The sequence below is a fragment of the Nelumbo lutea genome, chromosome 5 (assembly GCF_056320005.1).
Source record: "Nelumbo lutea isolate HS-2025 chromosome 5, American lotus-T2T, whole genome shotgun sequence".
In the NCBI taxonomy this organism is placed as follows: Eukaryota; Viridiplantae; Streptophyta; class Magnoliopsida; order Proteales; family Nelumbonaceae; genus Nelumbo; species Nelumbo lutea.
In genome coordinates, this window is record NC_142688.1 from 3,656,472 (window position 1) to 3,675,265 (window position 18,794).

The 18,794-nt window shown below is 40.1% G+C and overlaps 2 protein-coding genes across 4 annotated transcripts; both read right to left on the reverse strand.

The window, feature by feature from the left end:
* Positions 1-52: 52 nt before the first annotated feature.
* On the reverse strand, positions 53-5,117 carry LOC148849887 (protein ALTERED PHOSPHATE STARVATION RESPONSE 1-like). The gene is made up of 4 exons (XM_088946847.1): positions 3,012-5,117; positions 2,308-2,531; positions 1,228-1,451; positions 53-1,119 (listed from the first exon to the last, which is right to left on the reverse strand). Exons 1-4 carry the CDS (start codon positions 3,886-3,888, stop codon positions 276-278), a joined length of 2,169 nt encoding a protein of 722 aa, XP_088802973.1. The 5' UTR covers positions 3,889-5,117; the 3' UTR covers positions 53-275.
* Positions 5,118-9,037: 3,920 nt separating this feature from the next.
* Positions 9,038-17,870, reverse strand: LOC148849888 (putative protein phosphatase 2C 60). Of its 3 annotated transcripts, none has more exons than XM_088946848.1 (5): positions 17,311-17,870; positions 16,385-16,807; positions 15,866-16,233; positions 10,367-10,603; positions 9,038-9,624 (listed from the first exon to the last, which is right to left on the reverse strand). In XM_088946848.1, the coding sequence occupies exons 2-5, from the start codon at positions 16,701-16,703 to the stop codon at positions 9,355-9,357; spliced, it is 1,194 nt and encodes a 397-aa protein (XP_088802974.1). In that variant the 5' UTR covers positions 16,704-16,807; positions 17,311-17,870; the 3' UTR covers positions 9,038-9,354. The 3 variants fall into 3 exon arrangements, with proteins under 3 accessions (XP_088802974.1, XP_088802976.1, XP_088802977.1); XM_088946850.1 differs by having other exon boundaries at positions 16,930-17,331; XM_088946851.1 differs by lacking the exon at positions 17,311-17,870 and adding an exon at positions 16,926-17,288.
* Positions 17,871-18,794: the final 924 nt, after the last annotated feature.

Below are 18,794 nucleotides of genomic sequence, written 5' to 3' on the forward strand. Positions count from 1 at the left end.
AGCCATCATAGTCCTCCGCTGCAACACCAAACCAAGTCTTACATAGGGATCGTCCACTTTAATTCCTTTGACACAGCTTGTCACTTATTCTGAGCAAGAGGGATGCTAGACATCAAGATGTTACATCTCCTAAAACAAAACTGTGAGCAGGAACAGAGTCTATTGACAAAAAATAATCAAAACAGGGCTACTTCCTAGAGCCTGTCATAAATAAATGTCTCAGCGAGCTGCTTCGACAAAAGCTAATATACAATTTCACAACTTGATTCCCATCGTTACATACCATTTACTTCAACTTGAGAAGAACCTTCAATGTAGGATGGGTTCCCACCCTTCCCATTTGCCTTTTCACTGAATGTCACAAGCTCATCGTACATCTTTAGGGATGCCTTGGAGAATTCTGCAAGTGTCTCGAAAACTGAAGAAAATCCAGTCTGAAACCCATTTAGCGTGATCTGCTGTGTTTCCTGCATGCAATTATGGTGTTTTGACTTCTCCATCTCCAGTCTCTTCCTAAACATATCTAATAGGTTCCTCCTCTCTGCCAAGTACTCAATCCGTTGCTGAACGTCTGGCTCAATTTTGTGTTCTGAAAGCTTGGACTCGAGAATCCTGGTCTCTACCTTCTGGAATCCAAGAACCCTCCGGTCAAGTTCTTTAGCAAGGTTGTCAACCTTCCTCTTCTGTTGTTGTTCCTCCCCTTGCTGAACCCACAAAGCTCGGATGTCTTTTCTAAAGCTCTTGAGGGCATATATTACCGTCTTATCGGGCAATTTCTCAAGGGAGTTTAACCAACTATGACAAATCACGAGCAATGGAGGTCCACTAGCTCGATATGGTGGTATTGAAGACCTGCCCCTGGAATAGAATTCAACTTCAGGGACAATAAACTTGGACAGCCACCCATCTAGAGCTTCCACATAGGCTCTTTGTGCAGTAATGTACCCAGAAAAACACTCAAGCCAATTCTGAATTTCAGCCTCGAGCTGAAGGGTAGCAAGACGATGTGAATCATTGCAAAACTTTCCATAAGCAGGGCAGGTAAAGGATCTCACTTCAAACATTATGCGGTTCTGGGTTTCATGAGATTCCAACATAATCTTCCAGGTTTTCATTAAACTGCAAAAGTCCAGGTGGGGGTTACATATAAGACCAAACAAGGGGGAGAGGAGGGGGGGGGGGTTACAAGTTTTGCAAGCAACAAGTCTGTACCGTTTAATGCCTTACCCTTGTAGCAGTTCAACCAGCTGTGGCTGCAGTTCTTCATCTCTTAATTTCTGAATTCTGTTTGAAATTGACTCAGCACTCTTAATGGCAATCAAAATTCTAGTATATAAATCTTTTACTGTAGCTCTGGTTTTGTCCAATGAACGAACATCATCTCCCCTACCATCCTGGTTCCGCAGTTGTGAGCATTTTCGCTCATAAAGTTTCCGTGTGTTGTCTCCAGCCTACAAGGCAGGAAAAAAATTGTAAAAGGAGTTATTAGGTCTCGATGCAGTACTAAATTATTATTGATAAGAGAAAGAAATTTGCTGAGTTATTGCATATCTGAAGGGATCTCATGTCAAAGGTTTGACAGGATGGCCTTAGACATTATGTCTTATCTTATGTCAATGGACCAGATATTGGTTCAATCCGACCCAGTCCAATATGAACCCATTACAAATGGACCAGGTCCTATCCAATCCAATAAATACTTTGGTCCAACCCAAAGCCAGTCCATTGACAGTTTGACACCCCTAATTATGCCCTCGGCCAAAATTTGTTTCTGACCAACAGGTGTGTAATTTTGGAAGGTTTCAAACAGCCAATCATATCAACTAACCATTTTCTCGTGCAACATACTGCATACTTAAAATGTTGCATCCTACAGCTCTTCCATGCTGAATGACTAAAATCAGGCCAATCATTGAACTAGATTTCTAGGTAGTGTAACTGAAGGATACTAGCATTGAAAATTATATGGCAACACCATGAAATTATGATATAGAATGACCTACCGGAAAGTTCAATCATAAATCTCAAGGTTTTTTCATAGAGAACAGCATGATCCAGTGTTAAACCGAGACTCTAAAAAGGACAAGGGGAATACCAAAAAAATCTAAACTAAATAGGGAGAAATGATTCGGAGTTTGTGTATTGTGCGCATGAACGTGAAAATAAGAACATTTAACAGGGGATTTGGTTCAATAATATAACAGCAGATTTCAGACAACAAACCCAATGGTGGAAAAGAATGGCATTGGCTCTAGAAGCAAAGCATGAAAGTTGAAGTGGATGTAGAAGTAATTGAAATTTGTTTACCTTAACTTCTTCGTACAACTTCTTTTCCCAAGCGTATAACCTTCCTAGCGTCAGTGAATGGCTCCCTGATTCCATTCCTCCATAATCATCAAAGAGGTCGTTCTTAAATTCTGTCCATGTGGAGGAACTTTTGGAACTGGACGCGAGGAAACTCTTACAAGATGAAGATTGAGACGAAGTAGACCTGTGCCACGTTATGGCTTGGATGATTTTTGTGGAGTTCTCTGCATTTAATTGGTATAAATAGGTTAGTTACAGGCATAGTTGGATTTACCATTACGTAGAAATTGATAAATATGAACCAACGCAAGTAATGGTAGAATAAGTCATAGAGAGATATCTAGTTTAACAAATTAAGCTTCCTTGAAATCAGAGAGGAATACCCAGATAAGAGATAACAAAAAATACAGAGGAAGTTGAACCCCTGTAAACTGAATGTGCAACTTTTTACGGTTTTACCTGGGAGGACACCACAAAGTAAAGAAATAGCTGAAAAGGAGAAGCTGAGTTTCACATTGTTTTAATCACGGGATCCCCAATCAATCAGATTTTATTGTAAGGTACAAAATTAAATAAAAAGTATAAATAAAAAAATAAAACAAACTCCTCCGCAAATTTGCAGCAGAAAAAAAAAATTAAGTAGACCCACATACGAATCTAAGGAGAAACGTAGAAAAATGAACACTTGTGTACAAAGAACCCACCTTTAATCTCCTCAAGACCAGATTGCAGATGAACTCTATTGGCCTCCAGCATCCTGGAGACATCCTTGCCAGAGTCATACGCCCTTATGAAGTGGTCCTCCACATCCTTCAATGCTTCCAATAATTCCCTACCCCTTTCAGGGGTATCAATCACAGTGAGCCCCTTCTGCTCTCCACCGTTCAAATTAGCACTGCTCACTACATCTACAACCTCTGCTCCACTTTCTTCATGTTTCTCATCTTCCGCAACCATCACTGCATTCTGCTCTCCTCTTTCTCTTTCCTCGTCTTCTTCCAGCTCTGGTATCCCTTCCTCCTCCCTCACCACCTTCAAGTCTTCATCGGAGCTCCGACTGAATCCACCAATCACCTCTGCTCTCACTCCGTCGAACGGATTAAAGAAGTCCCACCCGAAATCCCTCTGTGGGGACGGTGGTGGGGGCATTTCTGAGTAAAAATACTGGCAACCCTCATGTTCTTCTTGTTCTTCTCTTCCCGCTTCCTCCTCCCTCCTCGTCTCCGAAGAGTCTGAACAACTGGAAGAATCCGATGACTGACGGGCAGCGGCTTCTTCTGTTGATTCTGATGGTGCCTGCTGGAGAAACATGGGGTTGGAGATTACGTTATGGGTGGCGGTAGAGGGTGAGGAAGGACAAGGGGGAGGGAAGGTGATGAGGAACGGCGAAGGTGGAGAGGAATGACGAGCAACAAAAAGCCTTATCGCCGCTGCAACGGCGTAGAGAGAGTGAAGGTATCTGCAATGCGCATCGGCGAGGGTGTAGCGGCGCTCCACCGCTGATTTCAGGAGGCGTTTCCTTTCTCTACAGAGGGTGACTACTTCTTCTTCCCCCTCTAGCTTAGAGGCTACACAACCCATTCCTCTGTTGCTAAATTAAAAGTGGGTTTTGCTAAAATGGCAGTGCTGGGTGCTAGCTTTAGGATAAAGCAGCCAGCATGGTTCTTTTAGAGAAACCCATCTGCTTGCTTAATAAAACAGAGTTGGGTTTCTACTGCCGTGGAGGTTGTATTGGTCTTAAGAGAGGTTTCAGACACAGAAAGAAACGCAGGTACTTTCAGGTCAAGACATCTCATTTCTCGGTAAAATAGACAGGGATGTCTGGCTTGATGAGAAAAACAAGTGGAGGACTGGATAGTTCCAGTTTTGGCAGATGGAAGGGGAAGGAAGATGGTAGTTTGGGAGAAATGGTTTCAGAAGAGGCCCGATAATGAGAGAACAGTCTTCATATATAGAAAATAGCTTTGTCTTCTTTTGCTCTTCTCTGGTTCTACTTGTTATGTTGAAAGAATGGTGATGTTGGATAGCAGAGAGGTTTTGTAGGAAGGGAGCAGCTGGGAGTAAGAGAAAAGGCAGAATCCAGGTAATAAAGTCTGGGGTCAAGTCCTGCTTCCATCTTCACTAATCTCTAGCCAATGAACCACCTGGCTATGGTATCCGAAGATTAGAAAGGCAAACCATTTTCTTCTATTTGATGTATTGGAGCAATGCATTTCTGCTATCTAATGGAGGTTCTGCTAAATTTGGCAGCTATTTTAGAGAGAGAGGGAGAGAGGGTTTTGGTCTGGGGGACCACGGGGACAGTGAGAGAAAAGAGGAGTCAAAGGTGGTAAGAAGGTTAGAGTCAGAGTGACTCTGAGAGAGAGAGAGAGGGTAGTCTTTGTTTTTAGTGTTTTGTATTTCTAAGTAGTGACAATTAATAATTAATGACAATAATGATAAAAAGTTATTAAATAACCGGGACAGTGGTTTTGTTGGTCTGTTTGTTATTTCACTGATTTGTGAAACGTGAAGATTAAGTGAAGTTAGTGAAGGTGAAATGTGGGTTTAGTGGGGCTCTGGGGACAAAAAGACATAATTATCCTTTCCTCTTTCTGAAAGGACAATTTTATCCCTAAGAGGAAAGAAGTAATCCCCAGCCCTTGTAAACATCAAATCAGATACCTGGCTGGAGACCTTCAAAGAATCTCTGAAGGACAGCAAGATAAGGGTAAGGATTTGGTGGATTTTTGGTGTGGGGGGTGCATGACTGGGGGTTTTCCGGACAAAGACTGTAATTTTTTTTTTTTTCTTTTCTGTAAATAATACATACGTACGTATGCGGTACATCCCGGTATTGCTTAACCATTATCTTCTGCGACTCTGCGAGGGAGGTTAGTGTTAGCTACTTGCTGCAACTCTGGAACGCCTGTGTTGCCTTTTATCAACCACCATCAGTTGGTTGGAAACACGGTGCTCAATGCATATTTTCAACCAATAAACGGTGATGGAGTCGTGGAGGAGCTGTGGCCCTACCAAATATTCTATTGCAAATGCATATAAACCTGCCTCTAGAGTATGAAGCCCTTCTCTCTCTCTCTCTCTCTGCACCTGCTTCAAACAATTGGCATGCATGTGGAGTAGTCCGGCAGAGAAGCGCCATTAACTCAAGAGATCTCTTTGCTAAACAGATGCGAGTCTGCGGCAACTGAATCTTGATCTTCTCTATAGAAGCAGAGAGGATCAAGATCTTACAGTTTGACGGATCCCATTAGGGAAATACCAATTTCAAAAATACTTTTTAAGGAAATGCCAGTTGAACCTTTATTCAGACTCAAGAGTGTTCAGACATCAGGGTTCAACCATCTAACTGCATGAGTTTGTACTTGCCAGCCAAATTAGCTTAATGCTGGTCTAGGCCACCATACGGGTCAAGTAACCCTAGACCTAGACCCAAGTTCATGCTGCAACCAATTGGCAGAACTGTGCAGACCTGGACGGTAGACTAGACTAGCAAAGGTAAATTTTGTTGGGTATGAGCATATGTGAGAGACTCTGGATGGGAGGATGGGTATGTTGTTAGTCGTTCAAATCAATTGATTGTTTAGTACAACAGATTAGTTGGTGTGGAAAAAGCATTTTGAACCAAAGTAGACATGTGAGTGTCATCTTCTTTTGCTTGCTTCTGCTTTGTTGCTGTTACTGTTACTCTGTTGGTGTTCTCTCAGGCCAGGCGCAAAGGAGCAGCAAGGGGCTTGATGGAAGAAAGGAGGAACCTTTCGTGGATATTGAAACTTGTACCTTTTAAGAATAAACAAGTAAATAAAGGAACAGTTTTAGAGGAATGGGTCTTCATGGGTGGCGTGAATATGCTCTGGCACATAAGAAAAAACAGTCTTTCCCCCTCGTAAATCCCTCGCCACCAATCTCTCTCTCTCTCTCTCTCCTACCTCGCGCACTTATTCGCCCAGTTTAGTGTCCTAAACCCTAATTTGCTCGTGGATTAATAGAGTAGAGCATTAGAATTTAGAAGGGATTAATATCAGTTACCTGTTACGCAACGGAGTCTCAATTACAGCAAACATGTCGCAGAAAGCATTAAAGGGACATCAGGTGGAAATGGGTTTGTTGTCAATGCTTGTCGCACTCACCAAAACAATCATCGCTTTGCTTGTATTAACATTTTGGGCTGTATGTATGAATTATGAATTATGAACGGTTGTTGTTTACAAAGGCCCGTGGATCCAGGCCCTTCAAAATAAGGCCCAAAACTCCAGTTCCAGATTTGGTGCTAAGAAGAATCTTATGTCCTGACTCCTGAGTGGCTGAGAAACAATGTATCTAACAATCGTAAAGACTAAAGAGCACCCAAACGCTCTTGACTGAGAAGTCTTTTGGCCAAAGCCATTGAAAAACGCTTTTTATACTGTATGTACCGTGTAAAATGATAAGAGAATTTTGGGGTTCGCATAGTAGCACCTTTCATATAGCATAAAGATTCTTTTTAGTTTTTACTTCCCAAAAAAAAAGCAACTCTTTTCAGTTTTAAACATTATTTGTCAAGAAAAAAGAAAGAAAAAAAAAACAAGTTGCTTTGAAGGAGAAAAACGAATTACTTTTGCCGCATTACGCCAACTTTGTGTTGTTTTGTCTCATTAACAAACCATGTTTTGTGCCTCTATACAATTGTGCTTCTCGAACCAAAGTGCAATTTATATATGTATTTATGTAAATGGTGGGGCAAAGCTTGAATTGGACATGTGCTACCCAAAGACTAAGGTCCCGTTTGGTTTATGGGAATAGGGATCTGAATTGGAATCAGAATCTAACTGTTTAGTTGAGCAGAATTGGAATCCCATTCTCATTCCCGGTGGAATGAAATTCCTCCGTTTGAAGAAATGGCCATTCCCTCCCACTTTGGGAATGAAATTTCATTCCAGCTGATTCCAAATCCAATTTGAATCAAGCAAACTATGGGAATAAATAATTCCGACTCCAATTCTGACTGCAAACAAAATGGACCCTAAGATTGGGCCCCTTCTGAAAAATAAGAAAGCCCAAGGTTTTGGGTTCAAGTCCAGCCCGAAGGCTGAACATCCAAACCCAACACATTTAAAATTGTGGTCTGGGTCAATCTGGGCTGCCCAAATGCGCCCCTGTACTATTGAAATAAAATTACATCATAAATTGTCAATAGGTACCTGATAGTCAGGCAACTGGTCCGGAATATGAATCATCATTCCTGCTGGAATGGGATTCCTCAAATTGAGGGAATGGAAATTCCTTGTCCCATCTCTTAGGAATGAAATCTCATTGCTGCTTATTCTAATTCTCATTCTTATTCTTTTACGAACCAAATAAATTATGGGATTGGACCATTCTGATTCCAATTTTGAAAGATTTAGATTGTAAACCAAATGGACCCTAATAATAAATGGGTAGAGATTTTAAGAATTTATCGAGGGAAGAAAACCATATTTAGTTAGAGAAACAATTTATTCGCTTTAAATTTGTTTCTTCTATCTATTCCATCTTCTTGACAAAGTTGAAGTTACTATAATTTTGTGCTGGCAGCACCATATCATTCTTGGGCAGTTGGGCCTGAGGCAGAAACTTGAAGGACGGTGACTCCAATGGCCCACGTTCAACGAGTGCTTTCTGTTCGGCAGGAGCTGCCGTGGTGGAATGAGTGCCATTTGGAAGATTAAGCAGGACATAATCAGCTTTAACAGACGGCGCATATGCGCTTTTTAGTTTTTGCTGTATTGATTTCAACTCCAGAAAGCAAAAGCAGTTCTTTCAGTTAATTTCGCAAAGTAAACCAACGTGTTATCTCTCTATCTCCACCCTAGCCCACGGATAAATATTTTTGAGGAAGAAGAGGTTATTCGAATTGATGAGGAAACAAGTGAAAACTGAAAACCCTGCCCGTGCCTGTCTAACATTCGCTCAAAAACTCATACCATCTCTTTCTCCAAACGGCATAGAGAATGGGTAGGAAATCTGGGTTCCTCATTCTCACCTCAAGAAAGTTAGGATTAGTATAGGAGAAAACAAGTTTCCATTTTCCGAGCCGGTAAGATAAGGTTGGTTTTATCTATCATCTTCTCACCTGAGGGCTTTCATATTTAGTTAATCGATAGGTCACCTGTTGTTTCATAGAATAGGAGTCTTTAATAGGTATGTCCATTGTCCACTCCAGAGTAAACAACATACTATCTGGATCGACGCGCTTCACCAACAGACTGGATTAGAGTCAAGCGGTCACGATCTTCTGGCAACTCATAGTAAAGTGGCAAGCCTAGGCTAGGACATAGGAGGCAGGCCCGCTGACCCTTCCAGATTCTGGCTCCCCACCAATGCACCAACAGGTTTTAGTCTCGGATGCCCAACCCGATGTATGAAATATGAATCACTTGGGCCTTGGGTACAGAAAAAAAAAAAACACAGTACGCAAACCCCATCGTCCCGAATAATGGAATTACCAAAACCCGGCTACCAAAGTACCAAGTCATTCAATCTATGATCCATCAACGGCACTCGAAAAGAACAATACCTCATACCCCATAGCTCTAGCTACAACTAATGAAGAAACAGAAAGGAAGAAATTGCTTTGAGCTGTTCACATATAATTTGTCGTCAATGACACTCCGTCAACGGTTGCTGTAGAACATCATCCACGGAGCTATAACAAAATAAATTCAATTTCTACCAGAATAGACTTCGGTAACAAACAAACAGGCCCAAGGGATGGGGAAAAGGAAAAGATGAACTTCGATTGCCAAGGAAGCTGTTTCACACAATTTACAGAAGCCAGATTCGAAAGAAGACAAGTAGGAGGATCTGTTCCAAGGAAATAAATTCTTTCCTTCCCCACCTTTTTTTTCTTTTGAAGCTCCGAAACTAAATTCATTTACCTGTCCCCACAGTTAAATGTTATAGTGTACACTAAAGAATTCAATGCCTCCTACTCTCTCTCTCTCTCTCTTGAATGCTACCTGACAGTCACAGAGGATTCAAGTAGGGTCACATATTAGTACAACAAAGAGAATAAAAGAGATGGCTTCATCATGTGGTACCAAGTTCCACAGGCGTGGCACAAGGGGCAAGAGTGTTTGCAGGTAGGTTGATCCCACCCCCTCTCACAGACAGCGTGGGACCTTTGACTGTACTGGCCCTGCTCACAAGGTTTGAGTCGAGAAAAACAACGATGACTGTTATGTCGTCGTGGAAATGCCGGCGAACTCCACGGTCTATCTTCTTCAGGTCTGAGTATCTCATTTCTCTTTTCTTTGCTGCTTCCTGCAGTGCAGCTTTCACAAGCCTCCGAGCACTTCCCTGCATGAGCATAAGAACTTTTATACCAGTAAGAATAAATCTCAGATCATGTATTTCCACCTAACCAGGCAAAAATATATTGTTACATTTTCCTGGCTGTAGCACCGAACTGAAGGGGGTGGTCCATTTTAATTTATACAGTACAGAGACTTTAGTCAGTTGGGCACATGTGTGACATGTTATAAAAGACACCTAGACAGGAATCAGGTGGAGTGGACTAGTAAAAAAACATGCAGCAGTAAAAAAGCTCAATACACCCAAGAGGACAGTGAATAGACAAACCCTTTAATAATAGGTCCATCCACAATAAAAGCATTAGTTTCTATTTTCCCTTAAATATAAGTCGTCAACTCCAGTGGCTAATTAAAAGGTTGCCCCCAAAACGTTTTTTATTGGTTACTATAATGCTGTTCCAAACTAATCAGCAAATTTTCAAACAAATCTCTTACGTTATTAGCAAAAATGAAAATTTAGACAATATACATCATCGAGGTGCCCAGGATTCTGGATTTTATTTCATGTTAAAATGGTTAATTCCACTGACGTCAAGGTACACTAAGGCTATCTGATCCATTATCCAGATCCAGGTACCCAGGATTCTAGATTTTATTTCATGTTAAAATGACTAATTCCACTGATGTCAAGGTACATTTTACAGACAATCTACTAGATGATGGAAATTAATCTCTTAGGTTATAGAAATAATGATTCCCAGGTAAGGGTCTGTCCAGATAACACTTACACTGCGTGGATGATTTTGAACAATATTGACTGCTTCTTGATTGCTAAGGTGCTCCCATAGACCATCAGATGCAAATATAAGAAATTGATCATGTGGCTGCAATTGATGCACTGAAATTGATGGTTCGGAGCTCAGTATTGGTCTCCTGAAGGGTTCACGCAAGCGGAACTTAGAATACAGAGGTTCCCTATTGAACTCAGCCTTCTTCAAGTACACATCGCCAATAGATCTAGAAACCTGCCAGATGGGAAAAAACATCAGAAAGAAATCATTTGAAGGTCATAAATCCTGTTACACTACCGAAAGGAAACAAAAATGAAATATTAACCTTAATTCTGAATAAGTTTTCAGTATCTACAAAAACCTCAATTAAATCTAGTAAAAATGAAAATAGACATTCTAAGCAGCAACATTTGGAAGCGCCAGCCCTAATTGCCAGTTACATAGGTTATGAAATTCATACTTATCAGCGGCATCCCAATTTATTAACCTTAAATCCATTATCTTTATTAAAAATAGGCTTACCAGAAGCCTAAGATAGTAAAAAAAAAAGTTTACAAATGTCAGCCCCCCATAGAAGATTCCCAGAATGCATCTTCCCTATTGGCTGTTTCCCTTACTAAAAGAATCTTCAGATGTGTTTGTTGATGCTCATATTAGAAATCAAAGTTCTGCCCTCTTATTGTGTGGAAATGAACCGTTGAACCTCCTATCTATTGGCAAATTTCTGAACCAGAAAGAATTGTTCAAAATCTCTGTCCCCAAAATGCACCACCAAAATATTTTTTGATTGGTAATGGGACACCAAAATATTGCCCCCAACTCTTTCAATAACCTGTCAGCACTTCCATTCCAAGTTTTCTTTCATTTCCACAATTTTATTTTAATGAATAACCAGCTCAAAGAGACTTGTTAATGCAAAAGATGAAAAAATTGCAATATTCTAGTTTATCAACAACTCTTTCAAGGAAAAATAACTTATCAAAGATGCATAAACAAAGCCAAAAACCAGATCCTAGGACTACATTATGCAGGCACAGAAGCACCCAATAGCATAACATCTCTACCCAGCTACACTGTCTACGCCTATCTCATTACCTATCTGAGTGAGGTATCCAATTGTGGGTACCTCATGCCAGTGCTCTATACTGTCTAACATATTTCACCGTACTTTTTAATTGGGGACATTGCATGGTGATGGTGAAATCTCAGGTTGACTAGTGTGAGAATGCAGATTTGAGCCTGAAAGTGACCAATTCATGCTAAAATGCAAAGTCTTCCATCTAGTAGAACACTTCCCAACTCCCAAGACCCTGGATAGTTGGAACCAGTATTGGGTAATGCCTTTGCTTTTTTACATCATTTGAGTCTTACTCCTACATTAACTGCACCATGATTTCTAAATATTGGAATGTCGGACAGATATGATTATGGACATATTTTCACTTATTTTTAAATCATTTATGTAATTGAATCTTATGGACACATGGACTCATCTATTAAGAATGGAATATAGTTAAAATATTTCCAGTGCACTTTTAAATTATGTGTAAATTGACACTTGTGGGCATGAACTTTGACGTGATTTCTAAAGATTGACATGCCAGACGGTTAAGGATACAAGGCACCATGCCATATCAAGATCCACCATTGCCATATGCCCATGTCCAAGTTGTTCAACTTCATCCATCCCAGTAATTTTTCTTTCCAATGTATTTGTTCTTTTTTCTTTGATAATCTCAATCAGTGCATTTGTTCTATCATCAGAATAACTTGGCAAAATGTAACCTTTTTCAAGGCAATTTCAACATCTTCGCACACAACTGAGATAGTTCTATTGCTTCTTTCCCTCATAAGCCTCACAAAGACACAAACTATCCAAAACATCCACTTAAGGCTAAATTCATTTTTTATTGTCAGCACGATTTGACAAGGCAACCTTAGCAAATTACAAACTTCTACAAAGCTCAAGTTAATACGAATATGGTCAAAGACATAGGAAAACTCTCCATAAATAATACATCAAACTGTAAGATTGACAAACCACACTTTGTAATAATATAATCAAAGCAATGATTACGACCTAGAACAAGGAAAATCAGGAGAAAACATTGCAATTCGAGCACAAGTTCAATGAAGATAACTGGATACATTAGGCAGTATCTATGTAACTACATATGAAGCTGGAAATAAGAATACATAGTCTAGTTTATGGGCATTTAAATGGTTTAAGATCAAGTCAGTGATTTTGAAGTACAGAATAACCCAGAGATTATGTCTCCAAGATTTGTTTAGACAACAAGATAATATTCTCAGTTCAAAGTACAGCCTAGCTCTCAAAAAAGTTCTGGTCAAAGATACAATAAAGAGAAAAAGATGCTGATGACCCAGTAGCTGAGATGGTCAATTGGCGTCTCTCCAAATATGGAGGCGCAGGCCTACATGACTGTAGGCTCTCTGTGGAAAGGTCAGTGAACCTCACATGCACCCTGTTCTGTCCCAATCCCCTTAACCCTCCTGTCATGTGTAATATGTAATACCAAAAATAAACAGAAAAAGATAAGCAGTAAAGAGATGGGGAATAGACTGGAAAACTACACGTCCAGATGTCCCTAACTAAGCTAAAAAAAATATTAGCCCTCTGCCACTTCATTACTTAACATTCCATAGTCCCATCTCTAGTATGTTGTGGGTCTTAAGAAACAACCATCAATACTAGGTCTCTAATCAGGTTGAATATAGATCAGATTCAGCTACATCTGAATCCAATCTGATTATTGAATTTCCAAATCTAAATCCAATCCAAAATCCAAAATATTGGACTCAATTCAGATTCAGGTTTAATATGACTGCACTTGTCATTAAAATAAAAAATAAAAAAAATAATTATTTTGAACTTACACATGAAATGTATATAATATAAAATATTATAATATATATGCATTACAAATAATTGGACTTGGATTTTTATTGGATTGGATGAAGTCAAATCTGCATCCTATCCAATAGGTAGAGTCTGTTGACAGCCTTAATTATTGCCATGTCACAACTTCAAAAAAAGACATCTTAAAGTTGGACAGTAACACCTACACGGTCAATAGTGGGCCACCTAAGCCAGTAACAACATAACTTGCATTTTTTTTTTGAAGAAGGTATAGTATGGATTTGTAATGACTAATGAAGAACCCATGTACACCAAGAGACCATACAATATGAATATACAAAAAGTCAAGTAAATTGCATTTGATTAGTGCCAATTGCACAAAAAGAGTCTCCTTCAGGGGAAAAGAAGTACAGAGTATTCTCCTAAACAGTTTATGAACTCCAAGACATGAAAACATCATGCCTTGTATCTTCCTAACAACCAAATCTTCTGACTGTATTTTGCTTTCAAATATCTTAGCATTTCTTTTGACCAAATACCCTAAATGACAGAAAAAGGGGCTTCAATTGATTCCAGACAACATTCTGCAGCCCAAATATTCCTCTCACCCAGGTCCAGAAGCTCACTGAGAATTTGTAGTTGAAAAATACATGGTTCACCAAGCCATCTCCCAGTCATGAGGATTTCTTCCAAGGAAAAAAAATTCCTTTACTACTGTTAGCAATAAAAAAGGCCATTACCCAATGTTGGTGCCAGGCTCCCAGCCATCTGGGGTCCTGGGAGGGGTTAGATAGGATATGATCCTACCTTTGGCATTTTTTTCACACGAAATGACCACTCTCAAGACTTGAACCTGCGTTCTTACTCTTGACAACCCAAAGATTTTACCATTACACCAAGTAATGGCCCCTGTTAACAATTAAAACAAAAGAGATCCAAAACAAATTGGCAAGTAACTGTACAAAATCCCCAACAAAAACCAATCCTAGGCTAGATCAAATGTCAAATTACTTTTCTCACTTGAAACTTACCATTGAAGGAGATCCTACGTGCTTAACTAATTATGATAGGGATAAGCATCAGTTGTCTAACTTTTCCTTGTGTACCCATTTTATGTCATTACTAGGATGTCCTTCAACAACTTGCTTATAAGCCAAACAACTCCTAGTAAATTTGAGCACAGGGAAAAGAAAAAGTTGTTTCCTTTGATTTGTTGGAGCCACTTTGAATCCTTGATAGACATGAGCAATTTGATTAGGACTTAAAATACATATATATTACATTCTCATTGCAGATTTAAATATAAAAGCTTGAGTCTGCTAGCTCTGGTGGGAACATCACTGAATGCATATTTCTAAAATGTTATTCGGTGTGAGAGCATAGTTCTCAGTATAAGATAGACCATAGTAATTCAATTAAAAAGAGTGGTAGATTGGCTGCAGAAATCCACCTATCAACCTCACCCCTCTCACCCACCCCCCAATTCTCCAAATTGTGTAAGATCTTTCATAAACTCCTGCACTATTTTCCAAGCTTGACAGCATTCTGTCAAAACAGTCACACATATGTGGAAAACCCATGCTGAAATTGTGGTACCAGCAATATGTGGTTGCTGAAATTGTAGACCAGGTGTTTAATCATTAATGTTCACAAATATAGTATATATCACATACTTATCAAAAAAATATAATATATGTCACATATATATGCACGCACACACACAACAGGGTTGGCAGACCTCCTAATGGACAAATGGACCCTTCATTGGTCCACCCACAATGCTATTTAAGAAATCATTTGTTCCCAAGATAATATCAGAGATCAATTTTCAAGGTTGCTCACTGGTATGGTTTCACAGGCATTTCAATTTTCTAGTGACAAACGAGGGTAAACAAGGTGTTGGACAAGAATTTATACCAGAACTTTAAATACACAATACAGGCAACAGCCCTATTAGGAAGTGCCTAGGTAACATGGGTAACAACAAGGGGAAAAGGGTTCCAATCATTCATGTATCAGACGCCTACTTAAAGGGAGCAAATAAAGTTAAAATCCCTTCAGTGCATAGCCTCAAGGGATCCCATTCTCTGAGTTCTGATGGGGTATTGCTTGAAGGTGATTCAAGGATTATTATTGTCCAGTATTGCTCATCTAGCTGCCCATGTAGTCTTCCTTCTTCACTTTATACCTTGGCTTGTTCTAGATTTGGCATCTCATATCCTTGAAAAGGTTGGCTGGGTTGATTCTAATGCTCAGAAGTGATACTACAGATACGTCGAAAGGTGGATATGATCTTTTTTTCTGACCGTTGGCCAGGGTTTGGTATGTTCTTGGCATGTCCATTCCCTACTTGGATTCTAGGTTTTTTCCTACATCTTTCTCTGTTCCTTTCATTTCTAATTTGTAATTTCATTATTTACTTTTATCTAAAGAAAAGGTTGAACAGATTAACCTTTTTTTTGCCATGGCTATTCTCTCCTTGAATACAAACTCCTCTTGCATCTTCATTGATCATTTCTAATAAAGTTTTCGGCATTTACTTTCTACCCAAAGAAAAGGTTAAACAGATTAATGAGATCTGGGAATAATTTTAAAAAGGTGACTGATTAACTTACCTGTATGAGGCCCTTTACACGCCATACATTGTGCTTCAAAACTACAATCCGTGAGTCATCCGGGTGCAAAGAATGCAATTCCTGTCTCACAGACTCTATGCCCGCATTGTGCTCCGCTGAAAGCTGGACAGAGAGCACCTCCCCAGTTGCCTTGACAAGCCTCCCTAGAACAACACGAGAGTCTCCAAGGTTGGCAACATATAGGGTCCCTCCACATATCACACCGACCAGGCAGCAAGATCCAACAGCTGCAATCTGGGGTTTCATTGGCCACTGTTTAGTAACGACAGAGAGGAAACCTTCTTCTGTTGCCTGAAATGCCTTTCGTATTACATCTACTGACATGGACTGTTGCTCGGAAGTGAACCCTAAAAACAATCATTAATTCAAATGGAAGCGTTAGAAAATAACCAAGTGATCTCCAAGTTCAAACCACTGATCAGAAACGCAACAGAATCCATTTGCATGTATGAAAAGTCAGCCTGTTGTCTGATGTTCCAATGGAGCCGGGTATCTTACGTTTTAGATGATGAAAGAGGTGATCGTTGATGTAGCGTGACGTCTCAGGGCCACCATGCCCATCGTATACACCGACAAAAGTCCCGTATGGCCCGGACTCGAGTGAGCTCAAAGGGCCCGACTCAATCTGACTTTGATCCTCAAGCAAATTGTTGGCCTGAACCACGGCCATGGAGAACTCGCCATTCAAGTGCTGCCCAGTGTCTTTATACCATAGAAGCCCATCTTGTCGACCCACAGCATCCGAGCCCGTATGGACATAACGATCCGACGATGGCCGCCAACAGGCCCTCAGAAGGTTCATCAACCCCGATAACATACCTCATCTCATCCAAACCAGCCTCCAATTTCTCCACATCTACGAAATATGTAACACGAATCCAAACCCCACTAGATAAAGAAAGCCACCTGCCTTCTCCTCCACTGCACAAGGAAGCACAACCACAAGCATAAATCAAAAGAAAAACCACAGAATTAAAACAAAACCAACACAAATTGAAGAAGCCGAAAGTAATTGAGGGGAGAAAGGAAAAGGTAAAACCTGCCTTTCTTGGTTTGCTTCAGTTAAACCTCTCGCTAATACAAAGCGAAAAAGGTCTGGAATCTTAAACCCACATATGTTTCTCTTCGAAACAGAAGAACTAAGACAAATAGAATCTAAATAACCGCAGAAATTGAAAATATATAATATATATAACTATAAAAAAAAACAGCAAGCAGCTGTGGAATAACAAGAAGTCAAAATACACCTTTCCAAATCGACAAGGTCTTAATACTCGAATCAAAAACCCATCTCCATTTTCACACTTTGAGAAAAACCGGAAAATCAAGAAAGCCGAAAAAGAAAACCCTTAATCCGGAAAATTACACATTTTCCCAAAACAAAAAAGAAAAAGAAAAAAGCAGTACAATAAGAAGAAACGGACCTTATTATTAGGCTTTTCTCCTTTCTTGTTCCAGGACAGTTACTGGGTTCTACAGCTGGAGACGATGGAGATCTGAAAAGAGAGAGCAGTCCATGTGATTCCGAGAGCGTTAGATCTGTAGATCCATCAAATCAGATAGAAATAGATGAGGCATCTCCCTTTCCTTTTCTTTTCTCGCTCTCTCTTTTTTATCTCTCCCTCTTGTGGATGAAGGAGTAGGCAGTGGAGAAGATTGAACAAGAGAAGAAAACAACAAGGAAAAATGAGTTTTCAATCAGCCGAAGTGCCGATTGGGCGAACTGAAACTCTCAGCAGACAATCCCATAAAAACCAACAAGGGAGAGCTCAAAGCCAGCAAAGCAGAGGGGCAGCTATGGGCTCCACTCCACACAACGAGAGAGAGACAGAGGTTTTCTATTCTTTCTTTTTCCTTTTTGCAATTTTACACCAATCAACTTGTTTGGCTGCAGTGCAACCCGAGTAGCAACGGTCCGCTCTCGCTCATGGTGGGCCTTTTTCAATGTTTGGACATTTTGAACTCTGCAGTGCAGAGTGCAGAGGGTGCCGACCCCTTTTTATTTCCGTGGATTCTAAAATGGCAATGACGTAAAACGGTAAAAAGGTATAAGTAAAAAACAGTGAAAGCGTTAAAATGATACTTGCTAATGTGCGCCATGAGCACCTTATTGGGTAGTAACTAGCAAGTGAAACACACGTATCAGATGAGACGACCCCACACCCCAACCCTGCGTGATGTTTGTCACATCCCAATCATCTTATTTATTCATGGGCCCCGTCTCCCATTAGATTCTCTCTCTCCGCCCAGATAATTCTAGATGAGTGGCTCTAACACACCGCAACAATTGCCAGGACTTTTGTTTTGGTGAAGAGAAGAGAACAATTACTATAATTCAGAAGCAGCTGATCACTGGCGAGTTGTTCCGGTTTAACCATTTCGGTTCAACCATCCGACCAAACTCGATTTAGGTGGGGAGAGATGCAATAATTAGGCAAACCCAATCCAATCTTGATTCTTGAAGCCTGGTCTGGACTTGACAATGACATGTTTGCACCTGGGCACACTGCAAACGAGATGGAAACGAGTCATCTAAACCACTATATACACCTCATCCAAATAATGAATGGGAACCCTTAAATTGGGAAATATATTTCATTTACAATTTCTTTTATCACAATCTACACATTTCAGGGGATTTTGACCCACCGGCCATGCTGGTGAGAGCCTACAGACTCACACCGATGTATAGTAAACACTGGTAGTGGTATCTTTATTTGTGATCGGTTGGTTACACAGCCGCCTATATGTAATAGTAGGACCAACAAATTCAAGCTTGAGATTTTAATCCTACATCTTTACGTACAGAACACGTCGTGTATTGAGAATAGGGGTGGATTTGAGTGAGCCCAATTGAATATCTGTTTATTTGAGTTAGGTTTATCACAATAATGTCAGATTCAACTTC